Here is a 24,453-nt window from a genome sequence, read left to right on the forward strand (position 1 = left end):
CCCGCCCTAACAAACAAATTTGCAAAATCATATTTCAAATTGACTTTATTTTTTTTGCGTAAATTTATTAAAAAAAAATTGTATTATAAATTCACGGCTTTGATTAATTTCCAGGAGTCACAATGGCTTCAAAACAGTAGAAAACTAGCCTTCATATATGCAAATTGGTCTTTCTTGGGAGATAATTTTAGCTGAACTGATTTTGTTCTTTCGTTCTTTTTTGGCAAATTTACCAACAGCTCTATGTGTAACTTCCTCATTCTTACCAATCAAAAATAGGGTTGAATTTTCAAATTTGATGAAAGTCAACTAACCGAAAGCCCACGCTTCTGAAAAGATTTCCTAGTAACAGGGGATTTTCTCAAAAATTGCTCTTCGGATTTTATTTAAACATCGAACAATAATTACAAAAATATAATGTACATTTTACATTTGAAACATTTGTCCTGGAAAATTTGGCTAAGGGTACTTCTGAAAGAAGGGATAAGTAGATTCCCATTAAAGTGCTACTTTTAGGTACAGCATGGTCCTATGTCTTGTGCTCTGTAGAAGAACTTTAAAAGAGTTGCTGAAATTCTTAGAATGAAGAAAATTTCTGAAATTAAGTTCCTCTATCTTTACACAATGAATGGTTAACTAACTTTAGAGATTTTCTCGTAAATGGCTCCTAGAATTTTATCTTAAATTTTAAATACACATAGATTTGTAACTTTTATTTATTAATTATACAGTTTCTTTTATTTTTATTCTTACTTTTTTAGTCGATTGCAAATATTTTATCATTAAATGAGCCAACTTTTTTTTAGTTTTTAGTTTGTAGTTATTAAATCTCTTTTTTTTTTTGTTTCATAATTTAACACGGTAAGAACCCGTTTGTATATGTAATATAATAAAATTTAATGTATCTAATAAGAAAATTTAAATAGATTTTTACTGAAGATAGACCAGGATGGACCGAAACGTATTCAGAAATAAACTGCTTTGAGACAGAAATATTTTTACCTTTATTTTCTCTTTACTACAAACAAGATTAACCCAAAAATATACAAATTATCAAATTTGATTATGTTCAAAATGCTTATTGAATAAATGTTCATAAATAGAATTTTGATGACATCGTTATATCAATTTTTTTTATGATTAATTTGTTCAATTTTGATTCAAATTTTTAAAAAGAATTACACATGTAACTAATATCAAAATTATGTGTAAGGATAAGTTGTAAATGACTTAGAAATTACAGATAAGGTAAGAGTGTAAAGAATGATATCTCCTTCACATATTATTAGTTATGAGGAGACATATTCAACACATAATCTAGAATTTTACATACATCTGTTTTTCTTTAAAATACATTCCTAACGTTAAAAAGTGGGTTTAAATTATTTTTATTATATTATCATTTGATTAATTAAAAAGAAGAAAGATTGTTAAGATTGATGAATGGTAGTAAATAATTCTTACATAAATTAAATAAAATTACTAATTAATCGAGTCATCAGAAAAACAATTATTAATTTTTTTCCAAAAAATTTAAATTAAAACTAATGATTCGTACAGAAATAGAAAGTAAACTCACTGCTTAAATTTTAGTAACAGTAATTTTGGCATATCGACTAAAACTTCTAGTATAAACCTTCCTTAATATGTACTCATTACATCGAAGTCCTCCGTTTGTTCCTGTAACTAAGCAGAAATGCAATACGAATATTAATAATAATCTGTTATTAGGCAAAGTTTTAGATGTGCGTAATTTATACGGGGTTGTATGGGATTTTAGGGGTTCATTAACAAAATGCAGAAAAATCTTGAGCTAAGTACTGCGATTCTGTTTCTTACATAAAACATTTTGAGTTCTTAGAAGTTTTAGAAGTTTGCGAAGATGATAAGCCTAATTAAAATGAAAATTTTTGAACGCAATGACAAAAATAGCTGTCTAGTATATTGTCTTTTAACAACTGATGTCATTGCAGGACTGAGACAAGATGATCTCTAACACCCGTAACGTTTAATTTAATCCTTCAATTATATCACCAAGAAAAACTTCAACATATCCCAGGGTAATATCTTTAATCGTTTGGTTCAGCATTTGGCTATTGCGGATAGAATGGCAGTCCCTTTAAAAGCCGCCTTTATGGCATTGAATGAGGCAGCTTAAGGTCATGAGATTGGAGAATAAACATGTAGGAAATTATCTACTTGACGAATTAAAAGATTTGGTAATCTTTTAGTAAGGCTCACTGACTTGAAGGAGCACGGAAATTCAAATATTAGGTCGCCCTTACTCTCAAAATGAGGTTAACTAAGACAGAAGTACAGATAACAGATGTTTTGGGGGTACGAAGAGGTAAGCTTCACTATCACCAAATCTCCAATGACCAATGGACATGCATGTTATGGTTGGGTTATATACCTGAACAAAAATCAAAATGTTAGGAAAGAAGTATGGAGGACATCCTGGTTGCATAAAATACCAAATGGACGACTAAGGTTCAGGTGGCTGCAGTATGTGTAATGCTTCAGATAGGTGCAAGCAGAGGAGAAGAAAATTTGTGGACCGCAAAAACTATCCATGGAGAGTAAGGTCCAGCGTAGGATGTACTGCCACATGAAGAGGAATAAGAATAAAAATCTCTAATATATATTTAATTAGTTCAAAGGAGGGAAAGGATTAGCTATGCAGTTAGCGTTCTGGACTCCCACGCGGAGGTCCCGGGTTCGAATCCAGCTGCTGACCCTTAGATTTTCTCTTCCTAGGAGCTTCTTACAGCTCACTGTCTGGTGATGGACAGTGTTGTCTGTAACGAGAGAAAACTGTCCGGAGGCCAGCAGTGCACTGAAAAAAACTCCGGGCGCCAATAACCTTTGATGTTGACGCGCCTTAAATCATAAAAAAAAAAAAAAATAGTTCAAAAGTATATGTGTGTTAAAAAAATTTGAACTTTTCATTAAAGACAAACAAATTTTCTGTCGTTAGTTCCATCTAATTTGTTACAATGTGTCTTTATTAGATAATGGATCACTGTTGAGAACCGAGCTATTACAAAAATATTTTGATTTTAATATCATGATTTCAGATAATGTTTATTTGAAGGTAATATTGTTTCCAAGTGAATATATCCTACTTTGAATCACCTACTGTCCATGAAAGAATCTGATTCTGTATTTTTGTAAAGGACATTCAAGTAATATCGCCTTCATGTAGGTCCTTAAAACCTAGTCCCTATGCCCAACAGCTATACTTAAAATGATTTTTGGTGAATATCGAGGTGCGGTCTTGAATAAAAACAACTTTTTTTGCTTTATACCAACGTTTCGGTAATTTTTACTACCTTCTTCAGGGTATTATAAAAAAAGTTTGTGAAGTTCAATGTAGAGCTACGAGTATATCATCATAACTGTACTTAAAATGTTTCATGGGTAGATAAACGCAAAAAAGTATTAGGTATGCGATCCATGTGTATCACTTTGATATTCATCAGATTGAACGAATGGAACTTTATTTTTTGCTACTCTTTAATGAATACTTCCTTCGTCATGGCCAATGAACCTCGCAAAAATTTGAGACCAAAACTTATTGGTCCAACTAATTAATGGAAAAGAAATATTGCCTTACTTCTTACACAAATAAATAAAAAAAAAAAAAAATCATATGCACACAAATTTATAAAACAGAAAAGAACAAAATCTTCCGTTCAAGTTTCCTAAATAATCAAAGAGGCGATTTTATTCTACATTTTCAATTTCCATACCTACCGTAAAAGGCTTTTGTTCACACATGCTTTGTAAAATATAAAGAAAAATTTCATTTATGGTACTTATTGGTCTAGTTGGAGTTAGCTTCCCTTTTTGCAAGGTCCAAGGGTTTTCTCAGCATTTTTTTTTTTTCAGATCTCAACGTGCCAAAGTTCAGTTATCGCACTAACTAATGCAATTAAATCAAACAGGAGGTTCCATCCTGCTTCTGACACAAACTGCTTAGGGGCTTTGATCTGTCTTACCTTGGCGGTATCCACAGATACTCTAGATAATTACGCCAACATTGTACACTTTACCTGTACATTTTACATTCTATGTTCAAATACTGGCTTCTAAGAGATATGCGTAACTATACGCTTTAGGCGCTGAAATTTGGTTATATAGCCACCAATTTCTTTAAATTTAGTTTTCTTCCTAAATGAAAGAACTTCAAAGAAATTCTGTTATTTTAAAGGCTGACTGCACTGAATACTCAAGTCGTAGGTAATTTTCCACTGCAATGCGGAACCTGCGCAGGAATCTGGGGTAAGCTTAGGCTATCCTGTGTGGTTGTTAATGGAGAAAGCATGACAAATGTTTATGAATGAAGGCCCACGCGATAGTTTCTGGCATATTCTGTAAAGTAATATATGTATATTTACATACACTGATCACGAAAGACATAATTTTTGGCCTCTTGATCACTCGCCATTAATATCTGCGGTGGAGAGCAGATTAATATGTTAAATATACAATTATTAACTGTGTAAATTATTGCCCTGCTAAAAAAATCGTAAGATAGTAAGGGTAAATAAACTGTAATAAAGATTGTTATTAATTTGTATTTTTACATGGTTATTAATTAGTTACAGGAGGACATAAAGAGGATAAAAATATACATTATTTAAAGTGTCTTTAATATCACTCTAAACTCAAGGAGTGGAAAGTTAACTCGGAAATTGGATTGGACAATATCTACTTTTCTTTTGTTACAAAGGCACCAATGAGAAATGCAGAAAATATTGAACAAAAAAAGAATACAAATAAAAATAACTACAGTGAGAGCTTTTAGATTGAGTGGAATAAAAAAAAATGGCTAGCACCTCACTCAACGGAAATATAGTTAAAACATAGCAAATTGAAGTTATTTACTCTATAATCATTGCAATTACTATTTCTATTTCAATGGAATGTCATGAAGAACAATAAATTTGGCTGAAAATAATTGGGAGCACAAAAAAAAAATACGATTATTTATTTTAATTATTTTTTTTTTTTAATCTTTCATTTAGAATATATTCAAGAATGTTTTTTATCTACCACAATCATGCCCGATATGATGCTACATGGACTAATGATGGTATAGATCCCTGAGTGTAAATATTTTAGATAAATTAATGAGCTTTTGTTTTCTTCTTCTTTTAAGTCTAAATTAAGCTACGATAATTAACAAATCTATCTAGACTGATCAATGTGGCTCCAAAATAAGAAAAAATTAAAATTAAATTTATACTCAACTTATGTTTTTATAATTCTGGTACAATTAAAAAATAATTTGTTAATTAGATAGTCAAACGATCAATTAATTTTGACTTATTTATAATTTAGACTATAACATCACTGTACACACAGCTCAGTATTAATGATCATTATTACTATATTTTTTTCTTATAGTTTTTATTTTATAATGACTAAATATCTCTACAACAATAATCACATCTACCTTTAATTTTATTTAATAATTACACATACTTTTGAATGCATCTAAACCTTTTCTTTTTTATTTATTGAACACAAGGGCCAATGCCCATTGGATAGATATGTATTATTTTAGTTGATTAAACTTTAACCAACTCAAAAAGTTGAAATGCTTAAATAATTTCGTTTAAATCATAATGCCTGCTTCCACCATTTTTTGGGGTGGGGGATATTAGGGTCATTATATTTTTCTTGATATTTACCAAAAAGAGTACTTCAATGAATTCGCTTGTTGCTAGAATTACTAGAATTTAGTTATTTATATGCGTATCATTCTACAGTTTCTCTGGAACTTTCAGATATTCACGTATTAACTAAAAGGACTGTAGAAATAGTAAATGTATGCAACTATTAATAGGTTTACCCACACAAAAATACTAAGTTCTCAATCACTCAGATTGCCAGCGTACCATGTGCTAACAGTGACACGTACAGGAGACACAAAGGTCTGTAGGTTGCGGGTTTGGTTTTTATAACTAACCACTCCCTTCACCAATCACCAATTTACAATTATTTATTTATATAAGTGCAATTATTGATCTGCCCTATTTTTTTTTTTTTTTTTTTGCAATTGTCAATTTTATTTTGATAACGCCACTAAAAAAATAAGTTTTGCGCCAGGCATGTAGTATGCATAATACAATAGTAAAAAGTTTAATTACAGAAGCTTTACGATTAATCGCTTCTCTCGGAAAAGTATTCTGCTAGAAACCCATTGCGACGTTATTGAATCAGTTTATCTCTTTTTCAGGATATTCTCGAAAACATTCTCAAATTATTTTAAACTTCACTCACCCGTTTTCACCCAACTAGATGCTAATCACTTTACACTTTTCCCCAAGAATATGTTTTCTAGCGATTTCTCCCTGATATGCTATTCTCAAAGTACTCCTTTAGAGCAATTTATGTTCAGCATTTCTCCTGTAAACTGCAGTAACATTTTTTCTTTAAACATTATAAACTACTTTTATTTGAATTACATTTTCTGAAAAAGTAACTTTAAAAAGTGACTTAGGTTATCGATTCTGAAAAAATAAATAAATAGAGAATTTATTATTTTAAATATTAAGATAATAACAGCTAACAGTTAATTTTTGTGCCATTATGCTTGTTTTTACAGCTGGAAATTTTTTCGGGCCATTGCCAATAAAAAAAACGAAAAAAAAAACCTTCTAATCAATATTTAAGGCTGGCAACTGGCATACCACTTTATAAAAATATTGTATGGAGGTTCTGGGAGTATTGAGAGCTAAGGGTTCCTATTGCTGGCCACTTCCTATCTTGTAAGAACCCATCAAATGTGTAAATGTGTTCATTGTTTTAAAAAAAAGAGATGGTCAATTACATCTGATGCTCAATCAAATGTGACTGAAATCAAATATGCGAATATTTCAAACCACTAAACTTATTAAAACCTAATTATGTACAAAATTCTTCCTAACAAAAAATTATTCAAACTGAATTTCGAATAGATTTTGATCGCAGCATGTCTTTTGCACATTGAGGAAGATAGATTTACCGTAAAGAATATAAACAAAAGAATAACAGTGAAATAAAATAAGAGACAGCCATTTTCTACAACAAATCCCCTACTTTATATAAGATCTCATTAGCTCAATTGTAAATATGGGAGAACATTCCCAATAGGTACTAATCGTCGAACTGGAAGACTGAAGATAATAAGGAATTATTACTGTTTTTGCTGAGCAATTTATTACTTTCAACATCTTTGAACATCTAACTCAACTAGATTGGGTCACAACAAAAGAAAAGTAATGGATGGTTTTATACCTTAAACTCATATGTTATGGTCACCATTCTAGAACAAAAATAAATAAATAATAATAATAAAGTAAGAAAGAATATAAACTTCTATAACCAAATCCTAACAAAGCCAAACCTTCTAACTGATTTAAGTTTCAAGCATTTTACTCCCATTAATTACTACTATCTTTGCGCAGACACAGTCAAAGAATTGCCACTCATTTTGGCCAACCTAATACTGCTAAAAATCTCTGTTTGCCTGAAAATATTGAAGTGAAAAAAAGCAACAAATTTAAACCTCCACCTTTTTGTTTTAAAAATCAAACAGATATATTTAATTACGCCTGAAGCAGGAGCAAATCTCTCTAAAAAGGCCCCACCCAGTTCATGTAAAAATTATGATTTAGACAAAATTTATAAAACAGGCATTACACTTTTGAAAAATTTTTAGTCTACAGTTTTCAACGAGAAATTAAATAAAATATAAGATTCATTCATTATGCCCATGAGCATCAATCTATTTATTTTATGTTTTTATCCAAAAATGTTTTTGTCAGTTTCAAATTATTTTACTTCCCTAATTAATTAAATAATTTTTTTCTAGTAATTTTCAGCATTTTCGGGTTACACAATTCTAATTTTGTAGAACACTATTTTATATTACAAAAAAAGAGCTTGTTCTTTAACAATGTTCATAATTTGTGAACCTACCGTATTCAATAACAAGGAAGTCTTATTTATCATTGATATTCCTTAAGTAATTTACATTTCTTTCTTTTTATTTTGTTTTTGTTCAATTATAAGCATTTCTTTAAATAAAATTATGTATATTATATACTAAAAATTATAATCTCACTAAAAAAAAAATTGTAAAGACTGTTCTAAAAAGTTTTGTTAACCAAAATATTATGAAATATATTCTTTAATCTAATATGAAACATAAAAGTAACAAAAATAATTTTCATGGCTATAATTACAATTATATTTCATAATCTCATAAATACAAGTTGTAAATTAATAATTATATATACCTACATTAATATATGTGCAGTCTACTTACTCAAATTATTGATTTTTTATTTTGCTTTAATTTTTAAATAAAATTTAATTTACATATTTAAAATAATAATATACATATTTAAGACACGATTTCATATTATACAGTTTTTAAGAATTACAATTTTGAACAAAACGTATTTATATAAATGAACTTTATTAACAACATCAACAACAACAACAAACAACAATAACACAGAGAAATATATTTTAACATTTTAAAGTTTCTTTATAAATTATTTTCTGAGTGAAAAGTAGAATTATGTTCTCTGGTTGTTCTAATTTTTTTTTTTTTTAAATAAAAATTTGCGAATATCACGTAGATGTTGATCTAAAAATTAAGGAAGCATCATTTACAAAACTTCTACATTTTTTTTTTTTTTTATGTGTTAATTTAAAAAACCACACCATTATGCAGACACACATACGATAAACTTTCACACCCACTACTTTAATAAAGTTGTTCATTTTCATTTCCTACTCTTCATAAATAATTAAATATACACATATAATTAATGTTACTGACGGGAGTAGTAATGTTAGTAAAAAGTAAATTATTTAGATATTTTTTCACTAAGCTCTGTAAAAATCTTCTTCATAAAACAAAGTGTTATTAAAATTTAAAGCTTCTAAACAAAAAATAATAAATAAAATGAAGGATCCTCTCCATGTATGTGAACCTTTCTAAAAAAATAATAATAGAATTAGAAGGTAATGCGTACAGAATCTTCATACAAGAAAGTGAGAATGTAATGAGTATTTAAATTTAGAAAGATTGTAGTTTATGCCATGAACATTATTTAAAAAAAAGCGTCCTAAGTTGACTACTGTAACTCCGCCTTGGCCAGTCCCAAGCCCGGTTGAGAAAAGAGGAGGGAAAGCCACCTGAATGGGCTAGAATATCCAGTCGTCTAAGGAAGTAAAAGTTATGTTTTAGAATGTATTATTTACTCTGAAGCTCTATAGTTGTGCCTGAAGTTGGCCTCCACTATGCTAGGGTGCTATGGGCCAATCCCCCATATACCTGGAAAGTCTATATGACTAAAAGAAAGCAAAAGAAAAAGCACCTATCTCGAAAGAAAGGCTACGCCCCGGCGAAGATATGGTACTTCGAAGAATGGAACCTGGAATGTGAGGAGCCTTATAGGTAAGGCACCCGAACTTGTGGAAGAAATGAAGAAGATGAATGTACCAATGTTGGCTGTAACAGAAACAAGTAGGAAGGTAACAGTTTCGTATGGGAAGAGAGAATTGATACGAATAGAAGATTACTAAGGGATGTTTTCTCAAATAATGTTATATTTAATACTAAATTCCCCCATAAATCTTTTTATAAATACACCAGAGTTGAATCTCCCATAAATGAAAGGCCCATAATTTAATACATTATTGAAAGAAGAAATATGTTTAATAAGATCAGAGATGTTAGAGAGCGATGCGTAGACAAGACCAGAGATAGGTAGCGATCATTATCTGTTGGTAGCCTATGTAGGCAGGAAAACATGGAAAAGCCTAAGAAAAACAAAAAAGTAAATGAGAAGATACAAAATTTTAAATTAACAGTACCGTAAATTAAAATACAATTTACAACAATAGTGACAGAAAATCTAGAAACAGTATGGGCAAACTTTAAGAACTTATTATTAAGAGCGGCGGAATAGGTTTGTGGAACAAAGCAAAAAGTCCAAGGATCTAAACCTGTCAATGATTAAGATCAAGACAATGGCAGTAGATAGAGAAAAGTGGCGTCTCTTTTGCAGATTCTCTACACTGTGAGGTAGAAAAGGAAGAATTCCGAATAATAAGAAGAAGACCAATGTTCGTTGGGTGCTAAAGAGAAATCCCAGTACTTAAAAAAAAAATGGAATCCTTTACTTTAGAGGAAAAAAAGTGCACAAACGAATTTTAGCTTGATTTATAATCCGCACAAGTATACCAAACTTAACGAACGAGTCTGATTACTATGACCACTTCCAATGATAGAAAACTGTTTTCTGTAACTCAACCAACCCGCATAGCCACGCCCTGAAGAAGACAATATATTTGTCGAAACGTTGGCAATAAGACGAGTTGTTGTTTTTATTTGGACCGATTCCTCGTCAATTTTGAATCCTTAATTTAATATTTTACAGTCACTAAACCAATATATATTCATTGTTCAAAACTTTGAAGGTTATGTTTGATCATCTGTATTCCTATAATGGCGTAGTAAATAATATCTGAAAAAAACCCTTCATAAAGTAATGATTCAATTGAAACGGAAAAATGGTCTAGTACTGTGGGTAATATATTAGTGAAAGAACCTAAATCCTGAAAACAATGTAACATCAACGCAGAGTAGATCATCTATATTACACTTTTGTTAAATTAATTAGAGGGATCATCGTTTCTTTCAATCATCCATTCTACACAATGAAATGATTTAAAAGAACAAGAAGGATTTGGAGAAATACCCGAGAAAGCTAAATTTTCTCATTAAGAGTTTAATGAAACGTTTGATCGGCTTGTAACAAAAAATATGTGATTCCAATCCATATACAAGGGAATGGAACGTTACCAAAAATTTACTACACATACTTAATAGTTTCACTTTTAGTTTTTTTAAAAGTGTAATACAATTTTTTTTTTTTAAATGTCACGGACTTTTCTAATTAAAACTTTCATAATGTTTCACAAATCTTAATGAATTACGAGAAGCTTAGCTTAGGTAAACTGATTGTCGTTTATGTCAATACGATTTTGCGGAAGCATGGTCGTTAGGAAGCTAACTGAAACATAAGCTGCTAGGTTGTACGAAATAAATACTGCAACCATAAAAAAATGTTCTCATAAGAGAACTATTATTTTTTTATATGTAGTCCGAAATGAACAGAACATTGTGAATGCAATATGCTGTAGCATTTTCCATTTACATTATTATTATTATAATTAGAGAATTAATATTTTTTCGTTCAAATTTAAGCATTTCTCAATCGAATGGTTACCGTTTGTGAGCCTATATTTCGCTCAAATCTTGTTACTTTTTTTTTTAATCTAATTTTGATCAATTTTAGTCACATTAATCTTTTTTTTTTTAAACAATTTTACTCTGAAATAAACCTTTAGTTGTACACATCAGTAAACTGAAAAATTGAATTGTTCCGTTAATTATTTTCCATTAATGAGTCAAAATGTTTTAAATAAGGCAACAGTATAAGTAAAATTATACAAAAAACAATTAATTTGAATAATACATAAATTAAATAACTGAAGTGTTAAAGTTGAAATAGCTCTAAATTTACAATTTTATTATATTGCATTCCTTCAAAAGGATAATTTAAGCATCAAATGAAAATAAGGCAAAAATATACATAAAAGACTATTAATTTGAAAGATTAAATTTAAGAGTCCAGTTTCAAGTTGTACTAAGCAAAAATTTGAAAAAATATTTCTTTGAAAAATAGTTTGTAACTAAGATAATTAATTAAGTAAAAGTAATAAATACATTATGATAAAAATCGGATTATTTTAAGCTAATTATAAAAAGTTATATGAAAAATTTTATATGAAAATGGTATCAATTGTGTAAAATAAATAATAAAAAAAAATGTGATTAAAATTGTTCAAAATTGAAAACTAAGAGTAATTTTATTAAAAGAATTGAATTTAATTGAAATAACATTCTCACAAAAAAGTTCATATTTTAATATTATTATTAATAATTTTTAAAGTTAATCCAGTCAAAAAGATTTAATTTGATTAAAATCAAGATTTCTACTTTTACGCAATTTATTTTCATGGAGAAGCAATTGTGACCTTTTATTCTATTTACTATTTATATAAAATTTGTTATTAAATTAACAAATCAAAACATATCCTAAGCCAAACAGTGCTTATTTTATTTAAATTTATTATATAAATTAAATAACGTACAGTTTTCGTTCAGTAAAATACTTTTTTACAGAAACTGTTTTTGAAGTGAAATAAAAATGTAGAATATTTTAATGATTGGGCAGTAACCATTATTTTATTGCATAATGGCCAACAAGAATAAGATTTATGCAACAATTATTTCTTAATTATATACATGAAAATTCATTTAAAAGAAGCAAAAAACTATTTTACATTTTACGTTATATCAGAAGATACTTTTTTTAATATTACTAATACAAAATTGGCGAAGTTCAAGAAAAAAAATAAAAAAGGGTAGCAGAAATATCTCTCAGGTATTATAAATCTAAAATAAATTGATTATTAAATTATTAAGAAATTAAAATGCATTTGAATATTCACACATTTTTACAAAATACACACTTTAGAAATAACATAACTATTTAAATGACCAATAGTTTTACACCTTTAAAATAAATATTACTACAAAGAGTATATTTATAATGGAAAACTAGATAGAAAGACATTATTACATCAGTTTGTGAGTTTTTATTTAATATTGGAGGAAATACTTGTATTACATAAATGGTTTTTATGTAATAATTTAAAAATAAGAAATGTGATGTGTAAAAGTAGTGAACGAAAAAAGTCAAATTAATATCATTTCTTTTCTTTTTTTTAACGTATTTAGTTTTATGTCTGATTAAGCACTTTATACATATGAGTGCCAAATATTAGTGAAATATAATATTGAAGTAGCATCGAAGTATCAGTCATTTATTGTAGCTGATAATAAGATTATTAGGAATAAAATGCAGTATTTAGAAACATTTTCTTTTATTAAGTTTGGAACTAATAATGAAGCTCTTCTTTCATCAAATGTGTAATAATATTTGTAATTATAAATGCCTTACATTTTATTACAAGGCAGCTTTGGATTCTTCAATGTACTTGCATCACCCTGAAAGCCATTAAGAGTCCCAGTCATCATGCATAAATGGCACGAAACATGCTCTTAAAAATATCACAAGACTTATATACACTGGTGTCTCGATTGTTTCATGGCAGTATTTCTAGTGGTCATTTTTAATCACATGCAAAAAGTCGAGATTAGAAGAACTTATACTCTCTCTATTTTTATAATCTTAAGAAAGTAACATTCAAGGAATTGAAGATCTCTTTAGTTTTTCATTGTAGGATATTATTTTAGGTAATTGATTCATTAATCTAAAAGGAAGAAAGATTATTACCAATTTCAGTCATAATTATTTATGACTAGAGACTCGAGTACCTAAACAGCCAGAACAAAAGACACTCTAACCTTTGATGTTAAAAATGTAAAAAATAAAATATTATAATTGTTAATAAACGTAAGTCCTGAAGATGACATAGTCTCTAGGTCAAAAGCTTGGCCAAAAATAAATAAAAAATTATGAAATTGGTAATAATTTTACTCCCTTTATTTTACCAGTTATTTTGCCGGAATAAAAGATTAGATTGCGATTCTATAACTTCAAAATTATTTTTATAACTAGTACGGAATTAAGTGTAGAACACTAAAAGATTTTATGCAACTAGAATATGCCAGTAATTTAAAGGAGTTCCTAAATTTCCCTGAATTATTCTAAATATAAGTGAGTTGGGACTAAGTATTAATTTAAATATAAAAATTACACCAACATTGATTAGGCTGTACTGCTCCGAACATGAATTTTTTCAGTCGTGCTTTAAATATAAAACACAGAAGACTTTTTTAATTATTGAAGTTTAACATTTTAAACGGGTTCTAGCCTAAAATATTTATTTTCAGGGATTCTTTTTTCTATCGTACTGGAAATGTTCCTAAAAAAAATTAACCAGCCTAATTCAAAAAAAGTGACTCACATTCTGCATACATTCATTTTGTTTTAATTGAAACGGAGTTATTCTATCGAAATACATTCATGTTTGAGGATTTGGTGCAAGATAATGTGCTCTTTACATTGTTCGTACGTTGTTTTCCAAATGAACAGTGACAATTAAAACCTTTAAACTGTTCACATCTTTATTGATTTATTCTCTACAAATTTGGAATTCTAGCCATGTGATTGATGACTGTTTACGTCATACACTGAGTAGAACGGTCTGGACTGAGTAGCAATTTAACTTAACGTCGCATTTACCCCGCATAAAAAAAGTTCCTAGGATCAGGCATTTGCTTGCCAAGTTGCAAACATTTTTTTTTTTTTTTTATAACTCAATATTGAGAGATTGGCAGAAATGGCAAGAAAGAGAAAGATCAGATGCTATTGGATCAAAATGTCTTTCAGATTTGAGCTTCATGACACAACTTGTACATATGACGCGTTCAAAACCTCTCGTTGAAAACCTTTGTTTCTATTTAAGAAATATGGATTCCGTACAAACTCAATTTAGAAAATTTGAAATGAACGATAACTTGTAGAAAAATCATTAATATTCGAAAACTAATTCAATATTTTATTTACCACTTTCTTATAAGCACTTACTTTGAAAACAATATCGCCTGACTAGACATTTACCTGTTAAATAAAATAATAAATATCAAATCATTATAAATAATTAAAATGAATAGCATCACAACACATTATTTTGAAACTTTAACATTGAATTGACGATTGCTTTTTTTTTTTATGCATACCGAATTTTAGACCATAAATATTTGTTTATCTAAATAACTATAAATTTCTCTAGGTCCCACTTGCTTGTTTTTATTTTTATGATTACTATCAACAAACAAAAGATATTGGTTCCTCTTTTTCCATTAATTATCTACTTAATAAATGTAAAAAACTATTTTTTTTCGATTTAATTTCGCAAGCAAAAGCCCGAAAAAGCTAATTCATTAAAAACTTAATTAATCTAGGCTTGGAAGACTTAAGCAGGCTGTTCGAACTATTTTTTTTTTCCACACTTAAATAACAATATAATAACAAATATATCTGCTTAATCCATACAAATATATTTTTAAATAGCCCTAATCTTCTCAAATGGCCTAAAAGATGAATTTTACAAAACCCAAACTACTTTCCAAATAATAATAATTTGTTAAATCAAATATATTTAAGCGCTAGGCTCGCGTATGGCATTTAAATTAAGCATTAAATTCATTTTTCTTCCAAATGGAAGTATAAGATTTTGGATGACACAAATAGAAGACTTTAAATGAAGTCCCAAAGTTGTTGATAAAAAATATCAAAGAAATTTGAACTCTTTGATAAGCTTTCAAAGCTATTTTGTTTTTTTTGATTCTTTAGATTTTTTAGGTACAAATAGTCTTCCATACCTTGGATGTAGATTATATTTTATACAGTCTTTCTTTATAAATTAAGGGATTTTTTTTTTAAAATTAAAAAATAATAAAAATAAAAATAAACAGAATGGAGATTCATGACATAATTATTTTTTACAAAAAGGTGGTCAACTTTGTTTTGTTCTTATTTATTAATTTTAAGGAAGCTGTATTGAGTAGTAGACCACACAAAGATTTTCCCTATCGTCGGAAACTATTACAAGCAGCTAGAGTGTGAGCAAAAGGTGTTTTTATTTAATGTCACTAATTAATTCGGAGTCATAATTATACTTTTATATAAACAGGCCAGCTTGACGATGTAAATAAGTTTTGATTAGAAAAATGCAGCATGAGTGAAAGAATTGGTTAATGTTCCTAACTACTTGAAAGACAATCAAAATAACTACTGCATAGATTAAAAAGTTGATCACAATGTATTGTAATAGTATTGAACTATAAAAGATTCCTTAATATATAACTAGCTGAAATATTATAATTCTGTACAATGACTCCATTCCGGAAGAAAAACGAAACTTAAAAACACAATTACTCAAACCCCAAAAAGAGATTGGAAGAAAATTTACGATCACTTTTTATATTACACAATTATTTATATAAACATTATGATAAAATAAATATACAATATTTTTATATATACTAAGAACCGAGGGGCTCAAACGGCGACTGGAGGGTCCGGATTCCTAAAGAGGAACTGGAAAGCGATGTATATAATATAAACATACCCAAGGTAGAGGTGGAGTCAGTCGGGCCGAGGATGATCACTACTACATCCTCCACCGGAGGGTCGATGATGATGTGAAGACTGTCTTGATAAATGCGGTGCCGAATTACCCTTATATAATTGTACTTGACCAAGTATTGTTAAATCAATTAGGACTTGTAATCCTCCACATAACCAAAATTGTGCTGGCGCTTCACGTAAAACAAAATAAGTGGTCTTGAACAGGTCCCCAACTGTCCACATCAATACCATTAGTATACTGTAACAATTAAAAGTATGTCTAAATTATCTTTATAAAAATAAAATCATTAAATAATTGATTTAACAAAGTAATTCCTAATTCTGCTATATCAATTCAATTTAAAAACTTAATAAAAGTAAAATTAATTTTATATAGACAATAAACTTTTCTATGACTGATCCATATATGAAAGCCTATTTCTTACATAATTCTTAATGCCATTTACATTGTTTCTTTAAATGTTAACCTCTCTTAATTGCAAACATTGCAATGGCTAAGGTTATGGTTCTTAATGTTGCTAATTTTCTGTAGCAAACCATTAGTGAATGAAATATATATTTTTTGAACTTCCTTAATTTAGAACGACCTTATTGAAAGTTATAAAAAACATCGACGTTATAATTTATTACTATTTTTCAATAACTTCTCTCTTTTTTAGAACTTTGATATGGAGTTTAGATCATAACGTAAATATTTTTATTACTTTTTAAAGTTTTTAATCTTAAGAAACAGTATAAGAGCCATTGAGCATTTTGAAAGATATCAGGTATTTTTTTTTCTTTAAATTATTTAAATTAAAAGAAAATGGAACTTTGCGAATGTTGTTCTAGGAACTGGAACAAGGTCAGAGGGGTTTTTATGCAATAGATTAATTAATTCTAGCACCTCCTCACTATGCTCCAATATTAGCCAAGAAAATAAGTGAAAAAAGTATTTTGTTTTAAGAAAGATGTAAATTTCATACTAGAAATGGGCATATTAAGTTTAACGTCCCTAATTGAACACATGAAAGGTTAAAAGGTATTACACAAACTAAATTTTAGGCAAAAAATAAAAAAATTCATAAAGCATTACTTCCAAATACCACAGGATCTTCGCTTCGGGGATTTAGCGCTACCTACAACCATCCTTTCATTAACGCTAGGTATGCTTCTTCTGCTTGACTAGAAGTAACGCTGCATGTTAACTTTCTAACATAGGTACAACTCTTTATAGCACTGATTATTTGTTATTTTATTATTATTTTTTTTTTTTGAAGACGTAACATCAGCTCATCACCGGAGCTTTTTTTTTCAGTGCACTACCAGCCTCCTGGCAGTGTTCTCTCGTTACAAATAACAATACCCATCACCGGTCAGTGTGCAGTAAGAAGCTCATAGGAAGAGAAAATCTAAGGGCCTAGATTCCAGTATACGCTAAACACTGAGCTAATTCCTTCCTTAAACACTTATTAATTAACTTTTATTTATTTTTCTATGGTGCACCAGCTGCTAAGGCTATTAGCGCTTTACTTTAGTACCAGCATCAAATATATATACAATAAATAAAATCTTATAAATCTTAATGCTTTCAAATACTCGATAACGTTTCTCATTTTGATATTAATATTATATTACTATATTATTACAATCATTTTGAAATGGATACAACGACGGAGAGGTGAGAAATCACAGATAACAACTAAAAAGGACTGTTTGAATCCTTTAATATCAACTAATTGTAAATTCACACAACTAAACACAAAATCAAAACAAACTGTAATCTTGAGGAAATAACTACTTGAAATATATATTTTTTTTTAAAAAAATAGAAAATTTCAAATAAATTACAGATATACATGAATGACAACACATATTTAAGTGTAAAGCATTTAATTAATTGGAGAAATATGGTTAATTGTATTTTTCTTACAAGCTAACGCTGAGTGTATACAACGTTTACAAAAATATATGCGAATTGTACGTTACAAAAATTTATGCTGTATCAGAAGGGTTTGAAAAAAAAAATACAACATACAACTCACCTCATTCCTTCAGTTGATTTTTGTTTAAAATTTCTGATAAGTTGTGGTACTGCGAGCATTGCTTCGATGAATAATGCCAGAAAACCAAGTATCTCAATGTATATGACAGAATCGAGTAAGAGAAATGTGAGTAGTGACATTACTAGGCTTACGATTAGCAGGAAATCTACATATGACTGGAAGTCTGTCCACGCCCAGAAGTATTTCCAGTCAAAGTCTGTAATGAAAGACACAACAACAAGGAGAAAAAGAAAAACAATAACATAAACAATATTAAGTGAGGTGATAAGTGAGGAAGCCTTGTAAATCATTAAATAAATACTGGTTGTGTTTTGTGTAGTTATTTATTTTTAAATAACTTTGTCATGTACACAGTAGGGGCACCTCTTACCTAAATAATGTTTAAGAAATAAGAGCCGTTTCGGTAATATTAATGTACTTAGGTTGAAACAAATTTGGATCTTACTTTGAAACATAAAGAGATCATCGACTTTGAAGTGTGTGCCATGTTTTAGACATATTTAGCAAACATCCACATCGCCAACTATTACTATGAATTCCCACACCCCTCTCTTACAAACATATCAACTACCCCGAACAAACGCCTTTAAAGACTATTATCTAAAAACCATTTTTATGTGATAAAGGGAATCCGAAATATATTTCTGGTTAACACTAACAAAGAAATCCAACAATACCCTCTAAATTCTACGCAAAAACATAGAAATCAAAATGGGTATGCCATACAGACATCTCTGTGCATAGAGTTGTACTGGAAGTGAGATACTAATTAGTGGAAGCAAATGTTCATTTTGAGAAAAGAGTAATTTACAAATATCTTCCAAACTCATATTATACATACAAAAATCAACAAACAACTTAGATTTTATATATGAGCTGTTATTTTTGAAAGTGATATAAGTCCATTTTTCCATGTATCGAGGAGATATTTAAGGTTTTGCATTTGAATTAATTTAAAAATATTCCTAAACCCTAATCTATTCAAGTGATGTTATTAACACTATACACCTATTATAATTATTACATTATATTAAATATGTAATAATAATTATTACAATTCTTAACAAAATAAACTATTTTTTTTTTAGCTCCAACTGGACTTATATACCACTTTTAAAAATAACTTGTTACAAAAAATAAAAACAGGAGTAAATATAAGTCCATATTTTTATAGACATTAGCTTTACTGAAATGGGTTTTTATGTAAAAAGTAATAATTAAAATGAAGACATTTAAATATACGAATAACCAAGTTTATTTTTTTTAAATTTCAGTTATATTAAAAATATAAAAATGAAAATTACTTCGTTAGGATCTTTAAAGCAAAAAAAGATATTTTAAACTTATTTTTCTTTTACAGTTAGCATAATATCTGATAACGAGCAGCGTACACTGAAGTAGCACTAATCAAAAATAATAGCAATAAGAAAGTTGTTTTAATTACAATTATTAGAAATGGACTTATTCCACTTTCAAAAAAAATATTTCCGTGATAACATTTTATAGTCAAAATTCTTTTGTTGACTTTATAAAAAAAATTGAACTCCATTGAATGTATGATTATAAATATGAAAAGAATGTGTCTATATCTTACTGAAATTACCATTAACTCATTTTTTTAAAAATTGGACTTATACCACTTTCAAAAATAACAGCTCATATTACTATATTAGGGAAAACTTGAAAAAAATTATCAAGTTAGGGAATGAAATAAACAAATGGAAACAATGTTTAATAATTCCATTAACATTATAACTGATACTTTCAATTTATATATTGAATTAACAATATTTAAACTAAAAAATTTAAACTAACTTTAACAATATTTTACTAAAAAAAAAAAAAAAATCGTACCAAGTGCACTGTGCTAGAAGGACGTTAAAAATCGCAAAAGATACATGCAACATGCAAATCAATTTTTAGCAATGACAGCATCTCGACTGAATCCCTATTAAATATTAACATAATTACGGAAAGTTTTATCCAAATGTGGCGCCATCCTATAACATGGCTTCGTATCTCCGAAATAGGCATGATGACGAACTGCAGATAAAAGAAACTTTTGGACAAATGCTCCTCTAGGAGATGTACTATACTGCGACGCTACTCACAATAGTAGACAAATAAAAATAACAATCTTCAAGATCTTCAATTCCTGGTAAGTATCAACTGATTCAATTTTCTGCTAGCAATGCTGAGGAAATAAGTATTCCCGATACAATGCCAGGTTATAACTACAAAATTCGTGCAAACTGTTTCTGGTCCTAATGTGACTGAGTGTATGAATGGCCTAATTTGACGAAAACTGCTGTAATTAAGGAACAGATAGAATGACCAATTAAAGAAACTGCCGTTCCATTTTTTCCTTTGCTCCCAATAAGGTTTCTCATTTTGAGATAAAAAAGAAATATTGAAGCTAAACGAAATTAGTGTATGTCTTATAAAATAACAGATAACACGGATGATAACTCCCAGATATTTATATTGAATTTAATTTTAATTGAGTATATTTTTAAAATAATTTTAATCACTTGAGTAAAAGAAAAATAAGAATTCTTTTAAGGAAATTAGAAAGTACACATAAAGAATTGAAAATAGGTAGTAACATGTATACATTTCGGTACAAAAATAATTACATAGAACTTAGCATTTAAATAATTTTATAAATAAAAATATAATTCTAAATCACCCTACAGGGTGATTCTAATTCTGCCAAGCTAGAGAAAGGTTAGTAAGTCATTTGAAACTCAAGACGTTGAATATTATACATTTTAAAAAATCATATTAAAACATGCTCACCTACCTTAGAGCTGCAACATCCGTGAATACCACATCAATAAATAATCTTTTTTTCAAAACAATTTCAGAAAGATATTATCCAAAAACTGAAGAAATAGTAACAAATGCAAAACATATAATAATAAATTTTATATATGAATCTAGATTATGTAAAAATTTCCCAAGCATATTTTTAAAAATTTAATGATTAGAAAAGGATAATTACGGGAAAGTGTAAATTCACTGTCGGTTAATGAGACCAATAAATTATGTACATTATTCAAAAAGTGTTTTAGTAAAAAATGAAAGAAGCAATTTTATTTATTAACTAAACATTACTAAATTTTATTGAAAATTGATAATCAATAAACTAAAATAAAGAATTAAGTAAATTAATTAAATAAATATGATTAAACTAAAAAATAACGTATAATATAATGTTTATATCTGGTATTTAACGTACCAATAATATATCGTCTTTTTTTAGTCTTTACAAAGGATCCCCCTGTATGACGACCAACACCTGTAGGGTGAAGAAAAAAATAATAATAATAATAGAAATAAACCAAGGCAATATAATAATAATGTAACAATGCAATAAGGACGAAAGCAAAATAGTGAAAACATTAAAAAGGTAAAAGAATCTAACTTAAATTATGCAACAAAAATATCTATCTATAGAGGTGTACTGTATGTATTTCATTATAATTAAAATAAACGTGTATTTGCGCTTATTTCTCTATCATCATAAAACATGATTTCTTTATTCTTATGTAAACTTAATACTCTAAATATAGGCCATCTAAATAGTACCCACCAACTGTGAACTAACGATGCCAAGCCTTTACGAACAGCAACTATCTTTGAAGGCCAATTCTCATAAACTTCCGAGTTTAAAAAAACATTATTAGCATGTTAAAAGTGGCTTTTGGTGAGGAAGAGGTGTTAATCGATAGGATTTGAAACCAGGTGGGTAATGTAAATTATTCAAATTATTAATTACCGATGACTTTGGACGATATCTTAAATCCGAACTTTTTTTTTTTTTCTATTCACCTATCAGCAATGCTCTTTCATCCAAAACTGAGTGTACGCGTTCTATCCGAATAGAGTTGAAATCGGATATAATTGCACGACTGTCAGTTGCAGCGCAACGCATTGAAAAAAGAAGAAGTTACAATTGATAATATCCATTTATTTTTTAATTTAGTCTCATACAATTTTTTGTTTTCTTCTTCTTTTAGATTCGTTTCTTCATCTTCAGTCTATAAAAGCAATCTATGTAATTATTATTTCAAATAATAATTAATTTAAATACTTTTATTACATGTAAAAAAAAAATCTGTTTTTTTAATTCATTTTTAGAATGTTGTAGAAAATGCCGAAAAAATAAAATTAAAGAAAATAATATAGTAACTGAATGATACTTATTAAATATAATAAAGGGAGATTTACAACTTTGAAAAAGAATATGAATGATTAGTCTACAAAAGAAAATTAATATATATATATATGTACAAATATATAACCATTTTTGTTAGCGGAATTTACATCCCAATACCAAATCAGGTGTTTTGTTTTGAGATGGGTAACTAACTAATATACTTTATTATAAATTATTCATACTAACTCTTATTTATTTAAAATAAATCCAAGGACAATGTTAGAACCCAATCATTATTGTGCGCCTGTCTTACAACAATATAATTTTTTTTTCAACACTGTCTATTTGAGACCTAATCTATTTCATTATTTTTGTTGGATTGTCAAGATAAATGCACTTTTCATAGCCAGTGATAATTTGCTTGCTTAAATTCCGTTTGAAGAAATATTTTATAGACTTGCAAGTCGACATGCAGCTTGTGTTGGCTTAATATATGTGCCAGCAGCAGCTCAGGTTCACGGTTGAGTGGAACATGACTAATTCTTCTCAACGTTTACTAGGGCTGGGACAGCAATTCGCTTTAACAGTTGTAATCAGAATCGTGGTCTCAAAGGCCCAAAGATGGTCTGAACATATTACTTTCTAGGCTCTTGCTCGTATATTTTTCGACCAGAAATGAGCAGCCCTCGTAGTCACACAGTTAACTCAATCATTTTTTAAATTGCAGAGATCTTTTCATAAACTAATACAAGCATAACTGGAAGTAAAAGGGTTCGGAAAAAAGTTGTAAATAGTAAAAAGTACGTTTACAAAAAACAAAAATCTTTGTTATACCCTGATAGAAAAAAGTTTGAAGAAATGTTTTATAGACTTGCAAGTCGACAATTTAAAGTCGATTATTTAATTAAAATAAGATTTTTTATTTTGCTGAAATAAATATAAATGTAATTATAAATGATAATTAAAAATTGATAAATATCAGTATATATAAAGTTGAAATTCATCTAAATTTAATTGTAATCCATACTAACTGAAAAAGTAGTATGTTTATGGTAACACTAGTCAGCCAGCTTATTTGATGGAACCAATCGATGTTTTAGTTCACTGGACATTCCATGAAATAAACTAGCCAGTAATCGTTTTTCAGTAACTATGAATTAAAATTAAAGTAAATTAATTCTTAGTTCAAAACAGTAACAGCTCATACGTGTTTAACACAAACAAATGTTTTTTAAAGAGATTTTCAAGAGAATTTACTTTAGAGGGTGTAGAGGAGCACTTCACATGTGCTTTTTCAATAAATTACACGGTTTTAAATTAATAAAGAATAAAATGAGGTGTCTAAATTCTGAATGTAAAAAATATTGGATGATCCGAAATGTGATTATTGGAAACTTTGTTTCCATCTCTTTGTTTGGAACATTTCCAAGAGTGCACTGATTTCAGAGGGATGTGGGACGACATGTTTCTCTCAAAAGTCTTGTTATTAATAAAAAGATCTTCGGCCATACTCTAAGAGTCTTTTTATTCAAAAACTTTTATGAAGTTTTATATCCACCATATTGTCTATCATTGATATCCATAACCTAAAGCAACAAACAAAATGTTTTGTAAAATGAATTTCTCTGGTTAATTTCCGAACATCCTTCTCAAAATATTTGACCTCATGTATTATGGATTAGGTATTATTTTAGAGAGGAGCTACAGGCCACTATTACTACAACCTAAATTTTATTGTGGCTTATTTTATTTTATGGAATCTTAAAATACATTTCAGTCAATTAAAATTAGTAAAAATTTTATGCTGATAGAAAATTAGTACTTTATTTAAGAAACTTTAATTGTAATTTTTTACGAAATGTTTAAAGAGAAATTAGTTTGTATGCGTCTGAATTTTAAAAATTTGTAACAATATTATGAGAAAATGTTGCCCCAAACTTCAAGAGCATATTTATTAGCACATTACTAAGCTTCCGCCAACTAATGA

The 24,453-nt window shown here is 28.5% G+C and overlaps 1 protein-coding gene across 12 annotated transcripts in view; it reads right to left on the minus strand.

Annotated features, from left to right (window-relative positions):
• Positions 1–978: 978 nt before the first annotated feature.
• The window catches only part of LOC141456280 (solute carrier family 66 member 2), a 31,728-nt gene continuing 8,253 nt past the window's right edge, over positions 979–24,453 (minus strand). For 2 of the 12 annotated variants that reach the window (XM_074132132.1, XM_074132126.1), the window contains exons 4-6: positions 21,546–21,605; positions 18,284–18,500; positions 4,563–16,497 (exon numbers count right to left, since the gene is read on the minus strand). In XM_074132132.1, the coding sequence (XP_073988233.1) occupies positions 16,257–16,497; positions 18,284–18,500; positions 21,546–21,605 (518 nt within the window). In that variant the 3' untranslated portion in view covers positions 4,563–16,256. Of the gene's footprint in view, positions 1,687–4,562; positions 16,498–18,283; positions 18,501–21,545; positions 22,348–24,453 lie in introns of those variants that run through there. The other 10 variants (XM_074132133.1, XM_074132130.1, XR_012459688.1 and 7 more) reach the window with 9 other exon arrangements.

The sequence above is a fragment of the Rhodnius prolixus genome, unplaced genomic scaffold (assembly GCF_049639745.1).
Source record: "Rhodnius prolixus isolate KJV_2025 unplaced genomic scaffold, Rpr scaffold_4, whole genome shotgun sequence".
Taxonomy (NCBI): domain Eukaryota; kingdom Metazoa; phylum Arthropoda; class Insecta; order Hemiptera; family Reduviidae; genus Rhodnius; species Rhodnius prolixus.